At 33.5% G+C, this 22,147-nt stretch overlaps 1 protein-coding gene and 1 long non-coding RNA gene across 6 annotated transcripts in view; one reads left to right on the top strand and one right to left on the bottom strand.

Moving 5' to 3' along the window:
- LOC129532142 (uncharacterized) overlaps window positions 1-22,147 on the bottom strand; it is an 84,689-nt gene that overhangs the window by 49,864 nt on the left and 12,678 nt on the right. The gene's annotated exons all lie outside the window — the stretch shown is intronic.
- TFPI (tissue factor pathway inhibitor) overlaps window positions 1-22,147 on the top strand; it is an 88,702-nt gene that overhangs the window by 56,633 nt on the left and 9,922 nt on the right. For 4 of the 5 annotated variants that reach the window (XM_004032934.5, XM_019022581.4, XM_019022582.4 and 1 more), the window contains 3 exons: window positions 7,938-7,976; window positions 11,324-11,500; window positions 12,099-12,191. In XM_004032934.5, coding sequence (XP_004032982.1) covers window positions 7,938-7,976; window positions 11,324-11,500; window positions 12,099-12,191 — 309 coding nt within the window. Of the gene's footprint in view, window positions 1-7,937; window positions 7,977-11,323; window positions 11,501-12,098; window positions 12,192-17,457; window positions 17,603-22,147 lie in introns of those variants that run through there. The other variant, XM_055380360.2, reaches the window with a different exon arrangement.

The raw sequence follows: 22,147 nt of genomic DNA, 5'->3' as shown, positions 1-22,147 counted from the left end.
GGAAATTGAAGCTCTATGGCTCTTAATTACAAAATTCTAAGCTGCATAAAATAGTAGAACTATATATGAAATTTAAGATTTTTTTATTATTGGAACCTTAAAATACTACAGGAAATAAAAATAGAATACCATAGAAAAGAAAAATCATCCCTGATGACCCTTGTGGACTTTACTAAACCCAATGTTTTATATTAATATTACTAAGTTATAAATTTCAAAAGTACATCATATTATATTAAACTTTTATTCTGCATTAATCCTACTAAAATTTAACATTTTTGCAAATTTTGCTAATTACCTTATTGTATGGGATTTTATATCTTCTCACTAAGATAAATTACAAATAATTACTGACCAAAATTTTGAATGTTTTTTTTTTAATGTCAGGCTATTCTTCCAAATTGTAAGTTACTCAAGGGATAGAATAAGTTAAGTTGCTTTTATTTCCCTAGTTTCTAGACCAATATTCTACCATAGCATGTTCGTAGAGCTGGTTGGATACAATTGAGGTGATACAGAAATGATATCTCTGGTTAGTAACACTAGATGTCTTGTTTTTTGCAAATCAGGCAGCTCTGCATTCTCACTCTGTTACTGCTTTCTAAATAGCATTTACTAAACAGCCTTGGCATCACGGTGCTCTTGGCCTGTGGGAAAACTTCCATGTGGTGAAAAGAGCGAACTTCTCTCCTCTGTGACTCTGTAAGATGTTTAGTTGTATGCTCCCGAGCTGAAAGAAGAGAATAGACACGAATATATTTCTTTAACCTCACAGCACTGATTTCTCTGTTTCCTCTCCATAGATGCCCTAGGAATGTTACTAACACAGTTTAGGCAGCTCAGTGGTCCTCAGTGGTGCTTTTGGTTTTTGTGATTCCTTGGTCTTTTCCCATTCATCACAGATTTCTATACCCCATTTTCTTCCATACATATTGGGCCAAGTATCCTTTTGTGTTGAGTTGAAAATCATTCTTAGTTGTCAGTACCTTGGCTAGAAGCCTGGTTGCCTCATTCTTTGTAATCCCCACTCTTTCATTTAGCAGGCTATTTATTTTCATCAACTGGCCTCTTTCCTGAAATATATACCTGTTCTTTTTATATATGTGTATAGTTCAAGTCTTATGGTTTATCATTGTGCAAAACTTACTCTTTTCTTTAAAGGTTAGGGAAATGTAATCATTTTGCTCATCAGTGATAGCCTTGCTTATCATCATTTAAAATATCATTTCTGGCTAGCATATAAATGTAACTCTCTTACCCCCGTCTCCTCATTATCTATCAAAATTCACTTGAGGCTGGGTGCAGTGGCTCACACCTGTAATTCCAGTACTTTGGGAGGCTGAGGTGGGTGGATCACCTAAGGTCAGGAGTCTTAGACCAGCCTCACCAATATGGTGAAACTCCGTCCCTACTAAAAATACAAAAATTAGCTGGGTATGGTGGCATGTGCCTGTAGTCCCAGCTACTCAGGAGGCTGAGACAGGAGAATTGCTTAAAACCAGGAGCCAGACGTTGCAGTGAGCCGAGATTGCACCACTGCACTCTAGCTGTGCAACAGAGGAAGACTCCATGAAAAAAAAAAGTCACTTGCAATTATTGTATGAATGTCTGAGTGTTTTATACAGCAGACTACTGATAAGGATATAACTGGTATATGGAAAAAATATGGCTAGACTTTTAAAAACGCACCTAAGGAGAGAATTTAATCGGCAGCCATGATGGATAAATAGAACAAGACTTTCTCTCCCAACATAAAGAACTATAAAACTGGACAAAATGTAAAAAACTACTGTTTGCAAGCATTGAACAAAAGGCAGTGCAGGATTGTGACCTCTGGGAGAAGGTAAATACATAAGATGAGCCCTGCAATCTCCCCTGCTTCCTGTGTGAAGGCATTCAGAACCACCATTATATGAAAGAAACCCAAGTACAGCATGGTGGTCTCTCTGAAAAGAGGAGATGGCTATTAGAGATTAGAAAGCAGAAGTGGTTGTGGTTTTTCTAACAATGTGTGTTATATGGTTTCACTCTGTGTCCCTACCCAAATATCATCTTGTAGCTCCCATAATTCCCATATGTTGTGGGAGGGACTGGTGGGAAATGACTGAATCATGGGGGATGGGGCGGGGGGGAAGGTGGTCTTTCCCATGCTATTATTGTGGTAGTGAATGGGTCTCACATGATCTTATGGTTTTAACAAACAGGAGTTTCTCTGCATAAGCTCTCTCTTTGCCTGCCGCTATCCATGTAAGATGTGACTTGCTCATAGTAAATGGGTACCAGTAGAATGGGGTGTTGCTGGAAAGATACCTGAAAATGTGGAAGTGACTTTGGAACTGGGTAACAGGCAGAGGTTGCAACAGTTTGGAGGGCTCAGAAGAAAACAGGAAAATGTTGGAAAGTTTGGAACTTCCAAGAGACTTGTTGAAAGGCTTCGACAAAAATGCTGATAGTGATATGAACGATAAGGTCCAGCCTGAGGTGGTCTCAGATAGAGATGAGGAACTTGTTGGGAAGTGGAGCAAAGCTGACTCTCATTATGTTTTAGCAAAGAGACTGGCAGCATTTTGCCCCTGCCCTAGAGATTCGTGGAATGTTGAACTTGAAGAAATGATGTAGAGTAATTGACAGAATAAATTTCTAAGCACCAAAGCATTCAAGGGGGGTTTAGGTGCTGTTAAAGGCATTCAGTTTCAAAAGGGAAACAGAGTATAAAAGTATGGAAAATTTGCAGCTTGACAATGCAAGTGAAAAGAAAATTACGTTCTCTGAGGAAAAATTCAAGCCAGCTGCAGAAATTTGCATAAGTAACAAGGATCTGAATGTTAATCACCAGGACAATGGGGAAAATATCTCTAGGGCATGTGAGACATTTGTGCCAGCTCTTCCCATCACAGGCCTGGAGGCTTAGGAGGAAAAAGTGGTTTCCTGGATCCGGCCCAGGGTCCTCGTGCTGTGTGCAGTCTAGGGACTTCGTGCCCTGTGTCCCAGCCACTCCAGCCATGATTGAAAGCGGCCAACATAGAGCTAGGGCCAGAGCTTCAGAGGGTGCAAGCCTCGAGCCTTGGCAACTTCCACATGGTATTGAGCCTGAGAGTATACCGAAGTCAAGAATTGAGGTTTGGGAACCTACATCTAGATTTCAGAAGATGTATGGAAATGCCTGGATGCGCAGACAAAAGTTTGCTGCATGGGTGGGGCTCTCATGGAGAACCTCTGCTAGAGCAGTGCAGAAGGGAAATGTAGAGTCAGACCCCTGACACAGATTCCCTACTGGGGCACTGCCTAGTGGAGCTGTGAGAAGAAAGCCACGGTCCTCCAGGCCACAGAATGGTAGATCCATTGACAGGTTGCACCATGCACTTGCACATTTCAAAACTGATCATGCCTTCCCAATAGTCCCCCAAATTCTTAACTCATTTCAGCATTAACTCAGAAGTCCACAGTCCAATGTCTCATCTGAGACAAGGCAAGTCCCTTCTGCCTAGGAGCTTGTAAAATCAAAAGCAAGTTAGTTACTTCCTAGATACAATGGGGGTACAGGCATTGGGTAAATACAGCTGTTCCAAATGGGAGAAACTGGCCAAAACAAAGGGTCTACAGGCCCCATGCAAGTCCAAAATCCAGCAGGGCAGTCAAATCCTAAAGCTCCAAAATGATCTCCTTTGACTCCATGTCTCATATCCAGGTCACGCTGATGCAAGAGGTGGGCTCCCATGGTCTTGGGCAGCTCTGCCCTTGTGGCTTTGCAGGGTACAGCCTCCCCCCTGGTTGTAACACTTATTTACAGCCAACTGTTCTTTGACAAAATCAACAAAAACACACAGTGGTGAATGGGCACTCTATTCAATAAATGGTGTTGAGAAATTGGATAGTCATATGCAGAAGAATAAAACTGGAATAATGTCTCTCGCCTTTTACAAAAATGAACTCAAAATAGATTAATGACTTAAATGTAAGACCTGAAACTATAATAATTCTAGAGGAAAACCTGGGAAAAACCCTCGTACATATTGACCTAGGCAAAGAATGTATGACTAAATCCTCAAAAGCAAATGCAAGAGAAACAAAAATAGCCAAATGAGAGTTAAATTGAAGTTGATCCACAAGTAACTTAAATTAAAAATATTCTGCACAGCCAAAGAAGTATCAGAGTGAACAGATAACCTAAGGAATGAGAAAAATATTTGCAAACTGTGTATTGGACAAAAGACTAATATCTAAAATGTACATGTAACTCAAACAATTCAACAAGAAAATAACAAACCATTTAAAAAATGGATAAAGGACATGAAAAGGTATTTTTCAAAAGAAACATATACACAACCAACAAGCATATGAAAAAATGCTGAAAATCACTAATCATCAGACAAATGCAAAGTAAAACCACAATGAAATACCATATTATACCAGTCAGAATGGCTACTATTAAAAAGTCAAAAAATAACAGATGTTGAAGATTAGGAGAAAAAAGAATGCTTATACATTGTTGCTGGAAATGTAAATTAGTATAACCTGTATGGAAAACAGTATGGAGATTTCCCAAAGACCTAAAAAATAGAACTACCATTTGTTCCAGCAATCCCACTACTGGCTGTCTACCCAAAGCAAATACATCATTATATCAGAAAGATAACTCTACTTGTATGTTTAGCACAGCACTGTTTACAGTAGCAAAGATATAAAATCAACATAAGTGTCTATTAACAGATGATTGGGTAAATAAAATGTGATATTTATATATACACATATACTCCATGGAGTACTACTCAGCCATTAAAAATAAAATCATGTCTTTTATAGCAGCATGGATGGAACTGGAGGCTATTATCTTAAGTGAAATAACTCAGAAACAGAAATTCAAATACCACATTTTCTAATTTATAAGTGGGGGGGGTAAATAGTGCATACATGTGGGCATAGTAGAATAATAGACAATGGACACTCAGGAAGATGGGAGGATGAAAGGGAACTGGGGAATGAGAAACTATCTAATGGGTACAATGGACACTATTTGGGTTATGGTTACACTAAAATCCACTTCACCACTATGCAATATAACCACGTAACAAAATCGTACTTCTAGCCCCTAAATCTATGAAAATAAAAAATAAATTTTTAAAAAGAAAAAACAAAGAACTAAAAGAGAAAAAAAGTGCCAATCAGTAATCTACTTCTTAAAACAAGTGCTTTTCAAATCAGCATTATCTGGGGAAATTTATTCCTGGTAGAGCAGCAGTACAATTAGTATTAAAGGATTTAGAATTGAAGCACACAGGAAGGAAGGAGAAAAATATGAGATTATTGTTGTAAAGTTCTGAGGTTTCTACAGGTGACAATGACATACATTACTTGGCACTAGACTGTAATGGATTAGTACATTATAATGCTTAAAGCAACCATTAAAAAAATGAAACAAGCAGAAATAACAAATAGGCCCATAATGAAGATGAAATTATTATTAAAATATTCAATTACAGTAATTCTAAAGAAGACATGAACAGAGGGAAACAGAAACAAAGAAGAAATGAGAAACAGAAATCAAATTGCTAGTGATATTTATACTCAACTTTAATGATAATTAGATTAAATTAAAATTTAATGGTCCAGTCACGCCAGTTAAAAGGTAGATATTATCACTCTGTATGCAAAAATAAATCAAGAACTAACTATATGTTGTCTATAGGAAAGGCCCTTTAAAAATAAGGACAGAGAGATTAAAAGTGAAAGGATAGAAAAAGATATAATATGTAAGCACTAATCATAAGAATGATTAGTAAAAGTAGACTACAGGATAAAAAATACTACCAGGTGGAAAGAAAGATATTTATAATGGGGGTCCATTAATAAAAAAGACACAACAATCCTTAATGCCTATGTGCATGGTCCTAATTATAAAACTCCAAAATTTTTAAAGAAAAAGTTGGCAGAAGTGAGAGTATACAATTATTCAGTTCAGTTTACATACTTCAAGACACCTTTTTTCAGTAATTGACAGAAAAAGTAAACAACAATCACTAAGGATATAAAAGATTTGAACAACACTCTCTACCAACTTCACACAATTGGTATTTATCTAACACTCTCCTTGCATACCCAGAAGAAAATATCATTATTTACATCTGGCACACTTTTGAATGGATTTAGAAGCAAAAATAAATAAGTCAGTTTGAGGTATAAATATCATATGCCAATGTGTGTCAACCAAATGCAAATTTTGGGATATTTTTGCTTGTCAGTCTTACATCTTAATATTCATAATGAAATATTAAAACAAATTCATATAAATTGAAATTCAAAAGAGTACTAGAATGGAAATCAGTCTAACATTCTCTCATTGCTCCTTAAAAAGTATTGATAAATGCTTCATCCTGTCTAAATCTAAGAAAACTTGATAATTTGCTGTAAATCTTTTCTAACTAGTAATCGCTTTCATACTGCTATTGCCATACAAATTATCGTGTCCAAGGTTATTATTATTAGTCCTCAAAGACAATTATTGGTAATATAAATACACTTAAAATTCTAGTGTGCTAAACCACATTGAGTTAATTGGCATGTATATTACCTGAATTAATCCTATTTAGAATGTAACAGTAAACAAACAAAATAGATGTTCTTTTAAAAATTGTATGAATCAAGCATTTATATATTCCCATCTTATGACTATTGTCAATAGGTAAATCAGGAATGAAAATTGTTTAGCGTTCTAGTCTTATGTACTCATTATATGTATACATTTCTTTCTTCTTATCAATTAAATCATAACATTAGTTTTATATCTAAATATTTTAATGTCAGGTTATATGACAGTCTACAATCTAGTTGAAAACATTAATATGAAGTTGGTTAGTTGCAGTGAAAACGAAGTAAACCAAAAAACTTACCTCAATAGATACAGCTATACATACACACACAAACACACACCTCTTTTTTTAAAAGGCTATTGAATAAAACATAGTACAATTCGAAAAGAAGTTTGGGTCCGTTAGTTTCCCTTTCATAGACATTTTACTCTCCATAGAAGAATTAACTATTTCAAGAAAAAAAGGATGATGCAGTTGCTGAAAGAGGCTTATAACCCAATTCATATTATTTCTCTCATTCTTTCTTCCCTTCTCTCTCTCGCTCCCTTTCTATCTCTCTGGTCATATAACGAATGGTAACCTGCTTTGACCAAAGATTTTCTCTGCAAAACAAATGATTCCACAACAAAATAAATACCACTCAACTTTCCTAATGTCTATGCGAGCAAATTAAAACTTCATAGACTTATTTTGTCAATTTAAATTTCATTACCTATCATTTAAATTAGAACTTAAAGAATTCATACTTGGAATATGGTAGGACAAAGACAACTAACATTCCAGTTTTAGAGGGAAATGATTCCGTTAATCAAATGTTAAACCAAACAACGTGTCCCAGATGTCTTTTGTTTCATTTCTTCTCTACATTGGTAATAATAATGAAACTTGCAATTGGATTGAGACAACGAAGCAGGGGAAAGAATAAGGAAAGGAAATAATTCTGGTTAATTTCACTTTTATTCCCAGTTATCTAACAAATTATTTTTATATGTAATGTAGGCTGCTTGAATTACTTTCATATTTCACATTTTTAAAATAATTGTTTTAAGTATAGATATCCTGAACAGTAAACATAGTCACTATGAATTCTCAGCTTTGTAAGTGTGTTAGAAAGTTTTATCATAGTTTCTAAAACATTACTCTATTGAAATGAAGTGGCTTCATGGTTACAATAAATAGAAAAGATTAATTTTTAGAGAAAAGAAAAAGAAATTCAATTTTTATTAAGACATTCTGTATAAGAATAATTTTAATGGTAATAAATATGTCACTCTTGTTTGTTAAATTCAAATTCATAGTATTACATTATAAATTGTGACAATTGATATGCATATATTCTTTTGATTACAGATAATGCAAACAGGATTATAAAGACAACATTGCAACAAGGTGAACATTTATTTGTCTGTAAATTTGAAGCATTTATGTAAGGCATTTAGATATTCAATTTTTTGTTTGTTTGTTTGCTTGTTTGTTTTTTCTGGTCCCTGATTCAGTATAGATATTCAATTCTTAAGTTTCTCTGAGATTGATTTAAAAAAATCCATAAAAGAGATTGATCATAAACCCATATGACAGATTGATCATGTCATTTTTGAAATGATTTGTTGCATGATTCAATGGACATAATCAAAAATTAGGAAAATATATACATTATATTTGTCAGAGGAGGCTCCAAACACCATATTTACTCTAATTCTAATGTAGTATTATATTTAGTTTTAGTTCAATCATAGTCCAGAGCCACACATGCTATTTTAACACCTTCCTGATAGAGATTTAGATATTTTGAGTCTTTATTTCTCTGATCTCTAATCACTTGTTAATCTAATCAACATTGTGTGGCTTTAGCAAGTTTCACCAAATATTCCCTTGAATGGATGTATGTCTCTGAGTTGTCAGCAGTTATACATGCAAAAGTAAGTAGAGATATTTAAAAATAAATATCTAGCATGTATGTGTATGTTTAATTGTGTAATTTAAATCATACCATTTATTGTTTTTAGCTAAAAATAATTACTTTTTCACAAATATATCAGCACAAGAAAAAATGTTATCAATGGATCAGGGAAACCAACGTCCTTTTAATAAAGGCCTGGAAACTGATTTGGTCCAATTGTCAGTTATGGCATTTACATTTCAATGAGAAAATATTGAACAAAGAGATTAAATTGTTTAACTCAGGACATGAAAGACCACAACATGAAAGACCACAAAATTCAAAGTGCATTTTAATTTTATTTATTTTGATTTATTTATGTGGGAAAGAGTTGAAAATTTCTGTGACATATTGATAATCTTTAAGCTCAATTCACTGACCAGAATTGGAATCAAAATGTATAAAATAAAGATAATAGCAAAGTTTGTACAAGAAACATAACTAAATGTATGTACTTACAATTTTAAAAAATAGGTTCCTATAAATATTAAAATAATCTTGACCAAAATGTTTAGTACTTTAATTAAATGAAGGCCTTATCTGTAATATCAAAATGGCATATTTATAATAAAGAAGTTTTTGTCTACAAAGGAGAATAAATATTTTTGTGAAAGAAAATATCAACCTTTAAATATTAGGACCTTTTACCAAAAACATAAAATTAGAAAAAAATTAAATACAGGTACTATTTTTAGGTAAAATTATGCTGTAAAGTGTATATTTATAATTCAGAATTCAATCATTCTTATCTCATATTATATATGAAAGTTAGATAATAAAGCTGTGTTCACATGAATGTTAAAAATGCTTACATGTTAACACCTATTCATAACAAAGACTTGATCAATTTCGAGTGAACTTTGTATTATGCTTCCTAGCATTGGACCAATATAAAGAGATTTGAGATTTAATACAATCCCTTAGAAAGAAAGTTTGGTCCAGGACAATTCCCAAGTATTCAGGCCCAAACAAAAGTTGACAGTGATAATGCTTTAGCTTATCCAGTCTGCATTCTGTGTTACTCAAGTTCAACTGAGCACCGACTTAGAGCAAGGGTTATGTATGCAAATTCAATAAGAAGGTTAATTTATTTACCTGAAGAAAATGGGAAATTAATTTTTTGATTTGCAACTGTAGTTTAAACTGCAGGCCAAAAAAAGAATTATTTTACATGTGTCCATTTTCAACTTTGTCTTCACATAAGTTCATGTTTCCCAATGTAGTTTCATATGAAAAATAACAACTTTCAGTTGTACAGTTTATTGTTTGTTGTGGTTTTGTTTATTTTTAATTTTTGTGGGTACATATTAGGTGTATATATTTATGTACATGTGCAATTTCTTAATTATACTTATCAGCATAATTTGTTATACCTTTATGTTTTTTATATGCAATATTTTTCCTCCATCCACTTTTGGCAAACATAAAGTTCTTGTATCCTCTGTTCAGATCATTTAAAATTTCATAAAAAGTACACATTAAGACTAAAACAAATCATATGATAGTAATTCAATGTATTTTTACCTTATAAAATGTTATAACATTTTAAAGAATTGTTTTATTCCTTTCCCCCACATATTATTACAATTAACTAAAAATCATAAAAACATTCATTTGAAAGATCAAGAGGCAATACAGAAGAAACAAAGTTAACTTTCAAATTAATACATTGAAAAGTTACAGAAAATAGACTTTTAAAACTATATTATAGTAGGAAGTTTTACTTAATAAAATAACTTTTTAATAAGGAGTTTGTTCTTTTGCAGATCTGCAACTGTTGCAGAAATCATTAACATTATTAAATACATGTTCTTTTTTATTGTAAAATACTTGTGGGTATTGCTTCCCTGACATAGAAGAACAAGTTGCTTTAAGATGAAAAAGCTTACCACAGTTCAGTTTTGCCAATATGGTAATATACTTGCAGGAAAAAAATTGAGAAATTGGAATTTTGTTCTAAAAATTCAAGCCCAATACGCCTGTGAGCATAATAATTTTGAAAATTAGCTCACTTCTTTTCACAGTGCATGCATGTAGACAGAGCTGGTGATGTAGATCACAGTGGCACAACTTTTATGACAGCTGTGTTTAGCCTGCTTTGGAGCAGTATCAAAGAAGAAGTATTAGTCTTTTGCAAAAGCCTCTCCAATCCTTGAACATGTATTTCCTTTCTGCCTCTGCATTACTGAAGTCATTCCAATGACAAGAAGAAGGAAAAAATAAAAATGACACAGCAGTAGAGGATGTCCTACCTAGTACAGATATTAATTCCTGCATAAGAATTCAGGAACTTCTAAGGCTAGCCATGAAAACTTCCTACCCCTCAAATATTCTTTTTCAACTTTTAAAAATTTAAACCATTCTTAATGAAGCAACGCACTACAATGCTTTTCCTGAGAAGCCACCCTCAATAGCTTGAAATGTTCATAGACCTTCCCTAAATGTTAATACACATGAACATATTAAAAATAATTAAACCACATTTTTGCCATAATGTTTTGTAATTTCAAAGCAAGAGTGGTACATGGTAAAATAATCTTTTATTCCTTAAATTCGTAAAAAAATGACAGTTAATTCCCTATTAATTTACTATGAGAAATTTAGAATTTGAAATGCCAATCCCAAAATATGGTAGATAATTTTAATAGTGTATAGTTGTGGATAAAGTTAGATTTTTACTTTTTAATTTTTATGCTTACTCCTTCAATAACTTAGCCAGGTATTTATAAGTTTTATTAAAATCAGTAATTTATTTACACAAAAGAATATTGCTTTCTGACATTTTTATAATTTCTAGAAAAGCCAGATTTCTGCTTTTTGGAAGAAGATCCTGGAATATGTCGAGGTTATATTACCAGGTATTTTTATAACAATCAGACAAAACAGTGTGAACGTTTCAAGTATGGTGGATGCCTGGGCAATATGAACAATTTTGAGACACTGGAAGAATGCAAGAACATTTGTGAAGATGGTCGTAAGTTTATTTCTTATTTCATTTTAGTTCATTTATAGGCATCCTTTTAAAACTAAGGCATCTCAGATGGTATTCAATACTCAGGTTTTGTTTGAGCCATGCAAATGAAGATATATTTGTGTGCATTCAATGTGAGATTTGTGACAATGTGTAGTTTTTTAAAAAGCATAGAAAATTAAGAAATTATTTTCATAGATCTAATACTTTTTATGTTGCACTATTTAATTCTTCTTCCTGAGAATACTGCAGTACAATTTTGGCACAGTAGAATTGCTGAAATCTTTCACATTTATACAAATATGAGAGCAAACAGTTATTGAAAACCACCACCTAAAATCACTTAGTTTTATCTGCCTATAACATTTATTAAAGGGATGACTTAAACATTAACTGCTATGCTTTTTTGACCAAGAACTACAGTTACTCATGGAAATATTACCTTACAATTATATTTAAAGATTCACTGTTTGCTAATTTAACATAGCAATGTGAATGAAATTGCCAGAAGTCTGCTTTTTTAACTGTCGTACGCTTCATGAGTCCAAATATGAGATTGTGACAATGTTTATCTATTTTAATCGGCTGTATTTTTTTCCAGCGAATGGTTTCCAGGTGGATAATTATGGAACCCAGCTCAATGCTGTGAATAACTCCCTGACTCCGCAATCAACCAAGGTTCCCAGCCTTTTTGGTAAGAATCTTGTGGATTTTATTGCTTCCAGGAAACTATTATCATGGTAACAATGAAGTGGATTGTGTATTAGAAGTATGTCTTTAAATATATATATACCTGTGTTGTTGCTTAATAATGTGTTTGTTGAAATACTGAGATTCAAATTGTTTAAGACATTTAATCTCATAAAAGCAACAATTTTCCTAATCTATTTTAAAGTATGCTTTGAAGTAAGCTTTTGATTATGTATCACATGAAAAACTTTCATATGATATTTAACTCTATGCCAAATTTATTTTGTAAAATGGTGCTAGGAATTAGCCTCAGTGTAAGATGGTAAATCATTGTACTGGCACAGCAGTGCATCAAAGGCAGTCTAAAGTGCTTTTAAAGTCAGTATGACACTAGGCAAGGTCTCTGGTGTTACTCACGGGACAGATTAGAAATTGATTGAATAACCATGCCTAAATGTTATGTCACTCTGGAGGGAATTTTCTTTTGAATTCTGCAGGACTCTTTTTTATGTTCTTGTCTGTTAACCTATTTATCAGATTTAAACGAATATACAGGAAATATTTCCACAAAATGCAGAGCTGAGAAAATAGTGAAAATACTGGAAAACATAATCAGGAAGCACAAATATCTGGGCAGTTAGAAATAACATAAAAAGCTAAAAATTACCAGTGTAAAATTGTTAGATCCTAGCTAAATTATAAAAATCACATATTCTTATTCAGATATTGAAGATTTTGTTTAGAAGTAGTCCATGTGAACATGTCAAAGGTAAACTTGGCATGTTTATATATAAACTTAGCCTGAGTGTGAAGAATTCTGTAACTATTAAAATTGCAATCTTAGGATTAAAATAATAATAATAAAAAGAAACAGTGTTTGGGCCAGGAATTCTCTACCTTGGCCATTTATCAGAATCAGATTGGCTTTGAGCTACTCCTCTTTACAACAAACAAACAAACGAACAACTAAGCAAGCAAGCCAACAGAACGCAAACAAAAGCCCTGCCCACGTGGATTTGAAGCATTAAAATGTTGACTCCGACTTTTCTAGAAAGAGTCTGTGAATGTTCAGCTGAGTCCCACAGTGATCTAATCATTTGTGGGTCTTGCTTCAGCACTGAATGTCACACCTTGGAAATCACAAGGAGGATTTGAAACATGATTAAAGAGGAAATGAAAAGTGTAAACAGACATGAGATCTACGAGGGAGCATAGTATGTGCTTTTAATAACTGAAACACTATTATGTGAAAGGAGAATTAAGTTCTCTACATGCCTTACCCTTTAGTCCTGCCTATTTCACACCCTCCCCAGACCCCCATCCCCATCCTCCCTTATCCCCCTCAACCCAGCCTAAGCATGAGGATTAATGTGTGAGAACTAAAGTATAAATGCCTTTCTATAACATGTTTCTTTCTCATGTGAGATCTTAAAAAATTGATGGCTGTCTCAGGTATTAATAAATTCCCTAAATTGTAGGCATTCAATAAGTGTGCAATTAACACTTAAGAGGTCATTAAGGGGATGCAAACTTTCAGTGGGAGCTGGAAAATACGATATATTCAAAATGACTTCAGGTCCTTACATTCAATAGGTAGAGCAGTGAATTGAATGCCAGATGAACTTGAGTCTAATTTTTAAATACTACTTCGTTCGTAAAAATTAATACTTTTGTGATTCTGATTTATCTGAAAAATTAAGTACTATTGTTGCATTATTTCTTTATGTCTTTCCAGCTTTGTATTTTTCACTCGTATTTTGTTTTATTCAGTTAAGTATTATATTTTCAAAAGCACGTTAAATCTTACTGCTGTAAAAGAAAATTTAGAATGACTAAATTAACAGGTTTAAATATACATGTGACACAGTATATCAGTAAGTACAAGAAATGTATGAAATCAGTTTGCAACATGCTTGAATACTTTTGTTTGAATTATTTTACCAATTCAAGTGGAGATCTACAGTCATTTATCATTAAAGTGAGTAGAGTAGGTTAGAGAATAGTTTTGCCTTAAGTTTTTTTGAAGTATAAAATTTAAAATTTTTGGTAAGCATACTACCAAGTTAGAAAGGGCAAAATAAAAATAAGTGTGAGAAAGTAATATTAATGAGTTTTAAATGGCCTCTGATATGTGTCTTCTTTATTATGTAGATGCACATTGAAAATTGTAACAAATAAATAAATGCTTGTAAAAGTAAATTATTAACTAAGCAGTAAGAATTGACAACATGAATTTAAAAGAAAACAATATTAACAAGAATTTATTCAGAATAATAGACATTTAAGGAATAATGTTATCGTAACTGCATTTAAAATTAGGGCAAATGTCTCCTTTATTTGTCTAAAAAACTGTTTTATTTTTGATTGTATATATTGGCCTCAAAATCAACATTCCTCCGGCCAATTTGACCCCTTTTCCTCTTTTTCTGAGAGCATTTCCTTCCCTTCCCTTCCCCTCCCCTCCCCTCCCTTCCCTGCCTTTCTTCCTTCCTAATCTAAAACATGAAACAATGTTGCAGTAACTAGGAGACATTTGATATTAAGGATGGCATAACGTGGATTGTCAATGAAGCTATGTTGCCATTCTTCTTAAAACCTACGTGATTTCGAATCTGCCCCAGCCAAGATGCAGAAGTGGGAATGCAGATGTCCCTGTACTCTGTCTAAAACCTAGATGACCCCTTGTCACTTCTGTCCGAGGGGTTTGCTGAGATCTACAGACACCTCTTAATTTCCCCAATCAAATATAATTACATCTGTCACTGCTTACAATTATATTAATACATTCTATTGTAGTTTAAGAAAATGCAATTCTTTGTTTACATAAAACTTTGTTTTTCAAGGGTTTTATCAAACGTGTAAAGTTCTCTGTGGTATCAGGTTATTTTGAAAAGCTGTAAATCCTTTAAAGTTTCAATTCAATGTACAGGAATAATAATCTGCCCCACAACATAAATGGAATACCAGTCTTTAAATTCTTTCCACTAAATAACAATCTTTAAGTAGAGTATTTGAATATTCTAAAATTCAATTATTAAGTGAAATATTTATAAATATAATTTTAATGTTTTTCTTCACGATATTATGGAAGCATTTTAGAAGTTTAAACATTATCATAATATGACTTTTTAAAAATTGCTATTTATTTTTAATTACTGGAATGTTGTAAATGGCTTTCAAGATATATTTTTCCAGTAAGCTTTCTTGATTCAAGATACTTGAATACTTACTAAGCACAATTCCGGTGTAATTTGTCCTTTTATTTCCACAATTCAATATTAACAAGTTATTTAGGTAATCTCAAAGACAGTCTTACTCTTCCTTAAAGAGATTTTAAATAATGATTTGTAAGCATATCCCTGAGCGTGAGTGCATTATTTCAGTTTGATTGGCTGTATTGAGTATATCCATGTAGTTAAAATAAATGTGTGTTCTCTCCACCTGAAATATTTCTAAAGCAATTTCCCTAAATGTGTGCAATTTTGCACATAAACGCTAGAATTGAAAGCCATCACAACTGGTTCTTCTTGATTTCCCCCATGACTGAAATAATGATATAGCAGATAAAAAACCTTTCAGCCTGAAGACATGGGTTAAATTCCCAACTCTTTGACTAATAGCTGTGTGACCCTAAGATATTTCTTAACCTGAGTTTCATCTTTCCAATGTAAAATGAGGATGGTAATATTATAGTACTAAGTTGATAGGTTGTGTTGTGAGGTTAAATCAGTCAAAATACATAACTTTCTTAGGACAGTGCCTGATATCTAGTCAGTTCGTGTAGGGTTACTCATTATTATTATCCATGTGATTCAGAGTAATACACTTAACTCACCAGGCCTTAGATTCTCATTTGTTAAACAACTTCTTTGTAAGTTCCCATTTGCAGAAGAAATTTATATTTCAGACACTCACAAAGTCTCTGGTTATTCAGATAAATGCATCAGTAAATATACAGTCTCAAAATCATGACTAATATTTTAAGAAGAATTCATACTAGAACTAAATTAATGCATATATGGAAACTCGAAGAGTTTGAATGTGTTCATTAGAAACAAGTTGAGATTATTGTCACAGAGAAGTATCATGGGGCTTCAAGGTCAAAAGATGTTTATTTGTATAATTGTTCCTTATCTTTTTGACATTTCCAACTTTCCGAACTTTTTGAGTTCTTCTACTGTTTTTCTGGTTATTCCAATTTGAATGATTAGTAATTTTCTTTGTATCACTTCTATTCTTCCAGTCATTCATTAAATTTCGTTGCTTTTTATGAAATGTTTATTTCTGTCTCTTCCATTTTCATTCCTATTTATTTCGTTCAGATCATCAATCCTTCATGGTTAGATTCCCTAAACAATCATGTCATCCAATTTGGAACACTAATGATAGTTCAAGAGGGTGCTAAAAAATTAAGGTATACGTCTATTTTAAATATATGTATGCATTGACTTAAAATTGGAATTGTCGTTTTGGTGACTCTACAAAAAATAGTTTTAAATTTAAAAGTATTTCAGTATTTTTAAATCGAACGTGATATCCCCCCAAAATAAGCATAAACTAATAGGGGCTTAGGCAAACCAGGCTGTATAGACATGAGACAAATAGATAAATAAATAGATATCAGAAAGTTCAGATATAACTCAGATATTGTATATATATTACACATAATGTAATTATATATCTAACATAAGTAAACTAAAGCATATTAGAGAGAGAGATAAAAAGGAACAGTCATATGTAACAAATTATACATGACCTTTTTGACATCACTGTCCTATTTCTATTCATCGATCATGTGGTAATTTAGCTTCATCCACTGCCTAAAATTTGTCTGCATTGTCCACTAGTCCTCTATCTATTGCAGATATTTTCTGTCCCTTAAATATAACTTTTTTCCATCCATTCATATTGGCCTTTTCATTATCATTAAACACAAATTACTCACTCTTATTCTAAAGGATGTTTTATGTTATTTTCCCCACCTAAAATTGACTGACCCTCCTCATCTTCTTAACCAATCTGCCTTTTCACTACCATAAGGAGGCCTTCTTTCTGTCTCTCTCCCCTGGCTTCTTACTATGATTCCTTCAATACTTGTACTATTAGATATTGTGTTTGCTCTGCCTCACTGTCTAGATTACAAGATTTTTTTGAAGAAAAACATAATGTACTATATAGTTTATAGACTTCCCCCACCCTCAGCATTGACCACAGTGTTAAACATATAGAGATGACTCACATTTTTTATTTATCAATTTTGTGATCCACAGTTACAAAAGAAGGAACAAATGATGGTTGGAAGAATGCGGCTCATATTTACCAAGTCTTTCTGAACACCTTCTGCATTCATGCATCCATGTTCTTTCTAGGATTGGATAGCATTTCATGCCTATGTTAATATTTGTGCTTTTGGCATTTTCTTAATATTTATATGTATACATGATGCCTTTGATAGCATACTGCTAATAAAGTTTTAATATTTACATGCATAGTAAACATAGTCTTCTCACTGCACCTCACTTGTAAATGTCTAACTAGCAAAGAAAAATGAATATTCTCAGGAGTTCGTGCTAGTTGTGGTCTTTTGACTGGACCTAACTATTCATGGAAAAAAAGTCATTTTTTTCCTGATTTTTATACATCCCTTTGCTTCCATACATCAACTATTTGTTTTTTTTTTGTTTTGTTTTGTTTTTTGTTGTTGCTGTTTTTGAGATGGAGTTTCGCTCTTATTGCCCAGGCTGGAGTGCAATGGCGCGATCTCGGCTCACTGCAATCTCCGCCTCCCAGGTTCAAGGGATTCTCCTGCCTCAGCCTCCCGAGTAGCTGGGATTACAGGCATGTGCCACCACGCCCGGCTAATATTTGTATTTTCAGTTGAGACAGGGTTTCATCATGTTGGCCAGGCTAGTCTCGAACTCCTGACCCAAAGTACTGGGATTACAGGCGTGAGCTACTCTGCCTGGCCCCATACATCAACTCTTGAGAGGGGCCTTGGAACTACATCAGCTTTATGATATTCTGGGGGGAAGAAAATTCAGGTAGACTTAAAAAGCTACTGCCAACCCAATTCTAGTATTTGGCCACTGACTGAGAAAGGGAACTCCTATATACCTGACCCAGTTCCACATTGCCTCCTGCCAGCCTCCAGGTCCAGGGAAAGTAATTGGATGACATCCTGAAGATCCTTTTGCTACTTGAAACTCTATCCCTCTCCTGAATGTATTCAATGTATGACCTCCAGACATACATTCCATTTATGTGGAAAAAATAGAAAATAAAATCTATGCATATATAAATACATTTTTAAAAGATTTTTGTTATCACTAGCCTTCTGAAACAGGTGTTATATTCACAAAGGGCCTAATGGACAGCCAAACACAATCACTGATATAATCAATTTATAAATCTGCATGAGATTATCTCCTTGTTATTATCTCGCCTCTTGTTGAAGGTGTGATTGCATGTAGAGGAATACTGAAACCATGAGAACTTTCTGGAGAGAAACTATCCCTCACCGGCTAAAGAGTTCCACATCCAGCTGCATACCACAGGTCATCACAAGCACTGTTTACAGTTCTTAAAAAACGAACAAACAAAAAAAACCCACTTCATCCACAGTCCACTTTCATAGTTCTAAAGAAGTATCTTGACTTTCATAATGTGTTCTAAGACCAAGAAGCACAGGAACATCCCTCATAATCTAAAGATGCCTGCATAGTAAATCTGGAGCCTCATATTCTGATTTTCTGACAAGTTGGCTTTCCAAAAATAGATAACAAGTTTTGGACAGCACCCAGCAAGTTTTCTACTTCCTGACAGGAATGCTGATGAGAAACAAAAATGTGGCACTTCATCTCTGCCAAAATCACTGCCATCAAAATGCAGTCACCCTAGATGACCACTGTCTACTTTTCTAATCCCTTTCTTCCTGGACCATCTTTAGTCTTAACACAGATAATTTGTTGCCCCAGTCATAAAAGTCCTCCAGAGAAGTGTTTCTCAAGCTTGAATAATATATAGGTATCTTTAAAAGGAAAAAAAATCACAGACTTCCAATTTGTAAGCCAAATTACTTAAAATAACTTTCATTTTGTGTGAACCAGTAACATAGTAGGAATAAATTCATTATGATCATTATACAACTATAAACCAAAAATTGTTTATAAGTTAATACCATGCAAGCTACAAACTAATAAATTAATAATACTAATTTGATAAGACTTCTTTTGCTTAAAAAAAAAGAAAAATCCTTATTGTAATGTGAATTTAATAGTGACTGGTGTAGGGCAGCTTAGTAATGTGGTAGAAATAGCTTAGACAAACTTGAGCTACTCTAAGTTGTGTGTAATTCTTTACCTTTTTTCTATTTGAGTAATGGAAAATCTTTGCAGAAATGAAGTTAAGAAGTATTAATACAAAATGGTGGCTGGGTGCAGTGGCTCACTCCTGTAATACCAGCGCTTTGGGAGGCTGGGGTGGGAAGATAGCTTGAGCCCAGGAGTTCAAGACCAGCCTGGGTGACATGCAGAGACCCTCTCTCTACAAAAGATAAAATAATTAGCTCAGTATGGTGGCCTGTGATCGTAGACCCACTTATTCTGGAGGCTGAAGTGGGAGGATTGCTTGAGCCAGGGAGGCTGAGGCTGCAGTGAGCTGTAATTGTGCCACTGCCCTCCAGCCTGGATGACAGCAAGACTCTCTCATAAATAAATAAATAAATAAAATCTGTTGATCAGGAAAATTCCAACTCTGCCTCTTCTAGGGACACAGTAGAGTGGGGTTTCCAGTTTTTGATTATATCTAATCAAAAGTGGGGTTTCCAGTTTTGATTATATCTAATACCACTACATGGATCTGAGTGACCAGTGCATTACATGGATCTGAGTGACCAATGCAGATATGATCACATGGATGCAAGACTGGAACTTTGGTGTGGTTGTTTCTAGAATCAGTCCCTGTTGACCATGCCAACTCAATACTTGTTACCTTCAAATGTTCAAGCTCTCTAAATACTGTTTGAATCAGCACTGTTGCACCAAGATTTGTTTCTAGCCTCCTTGTGTGATGACCTATTTTGATTAGAACTCTTTCTCCTGTTCAAACTTAGGAAACTTCAACTTCATGTTTGTAACTGTGGACTATGGTACATTTAGCATGTTCTGAACCTGAGCTTCAGAAAAGAGGGAATTTGGACATCAGTTCTAAAGGAGAAGTTGTGACAATTTTCTTTTTATCTGATAAAATTATTAAAATAGTTTTGCTCAGGTATTATTTTCTTAATTTTCTAGTTAGTTTTCAGAATGACATATCTTAGTGGTTGAGAGCATTGACGTTATAGAAAGAAAGATGTGGTTTTTAATTCCAGTTCTGCTATTTGCTGACTCAGTCTGTGGCCTTGAAAAAAAGATCACAAAATTTCTCTCGGCTTCAGGTTCCTCATTTGTTATATGTGGCAAGAAATATCTCAAAACTTTTGGAAAACTGTAATGAGACATAAAATTCTTAACCCAGTTGTTGAGCACACAATTAAAGCACAAAGTATTAATTTTTGAGCTTGTTTTCAATGATGATGATGACCTATTTTCATCCGAGGTTTATAGTCAAAAAATGAGTACTATTTGTATACATTTTGTTACTGATCATTTTTAATGAAGCTAAAGTCTGTAACCTTGATCTGACATATCTTCATTTAACAAATTTTATGCTAAGTTTCTTTGAAATAACATATATAGCACTTGAAAATTCAAACATAATTATACAATTTTTTTGTCTTTGGATCTTATAACTAATTGAAGGACGTATACACCTATATTTTCAACTTTATCTTATGACCTAAGGTACAGATCTGTGTACTTCCTAATTTCAGTTCATTTCAGCAAACATTGAGTGTCTCCTACACGGGACTAACTACCATAGGTACTGGAAGTATGAGAAAAATAAAAGTGTAAGTTTGTCCTTTATAGGTGTTTTTGTCAAATAGGGAAGAAGATAAATAAATAGGTGACTTCAGTGCCTGTGTTACATGCTAAGACAGAGACCTGCACAAGGGTTATGGGAGAACAGAGTCACAATAACATTTTACGTTCATTAAACAATGTCAAAATTAAAATACTCTATCTTCTCAAAACTTGAGCTCTATCTTCATCTTCCACTTCAAACTCGTTTGCCTGGATGCTGGCTAACCCATGGACATAGACTACAATTTCCTCTTTATATTCAGATATTTTTCTAAGTAAAGCCACAATGAATAAAAGCCACCAAAATTTACAAAAATTACAACTATTATAAGTAGAATTTATTCTATAATGTTTCATAACATATTAGACAAGTATTACATCTTCTGAATGTAGAAACACTAGAATTATTTCATCTCTAGCTCTCTACCTGCCCAAATTCAATCTGGTGCTTAATTTTAGCTACTCCCATGGTAACTGCTTCGGTTGTGGTAATTTTATATTCTTCTCTATTGAAAGTTACTGGATTCAACCTAAACATGCCTGGTTGAGTTTGCTTCATGTATTCAACAAGATCAGAACTTGTCTTTTCATTATTCAGTAATTTCAGTGGCTCTTTAATGTCTGCATTATAAAAATCTAAATATAATAGTATTCAAGAATCTTCTTAATTTGACCTAAATGTAATTTTCCAGCCTTCTATCCCACTATACTCTTTTTTGTGTTACGTTCTCCAGATAGCCTGGAGTTTGCAAAGTACCCCCAAGCAAACCAGAAACATTCTGACCTTTGTGTTTTTACTTTCCTTCACCCACATGCTTCTCTGTATTCTCTGCTTACTAAAATCCCATTCTTCCTAAAAAGCTGATCAACAGACTAAATGTTAATTTTTTACTTTTACTAAAATTTTGTAGGGCTTAAAATTTTACATATATGTCATGAAGAAAGTTTTTCTAATGCATTATAAGATATAATTATCTTAGAATAAAGTATACTCAATAGC

The sequence above is a fragment of the Gorilla gorilla genome, chromosome 11, assembly GCF_029281585.2.
Source record: "Gorilla gorilla gorilla isolate KB3781 chromosome 11, NHGRI_mGorGor1-v2.1_pri, whole genome shotgun sequence".
In the NCBI taxonomy this organism is placed as follows: Eukaryota; Metazoa; Chordata; class Mammalia; order Primates; family Hominidae; genus Gorilla; species Gorilla gorilla.
The sequence above is the reverse complement of the archived record's forward strand: the minus strand, read 5'-3'. Positions and strand labels throughout refer to the sequence as shown.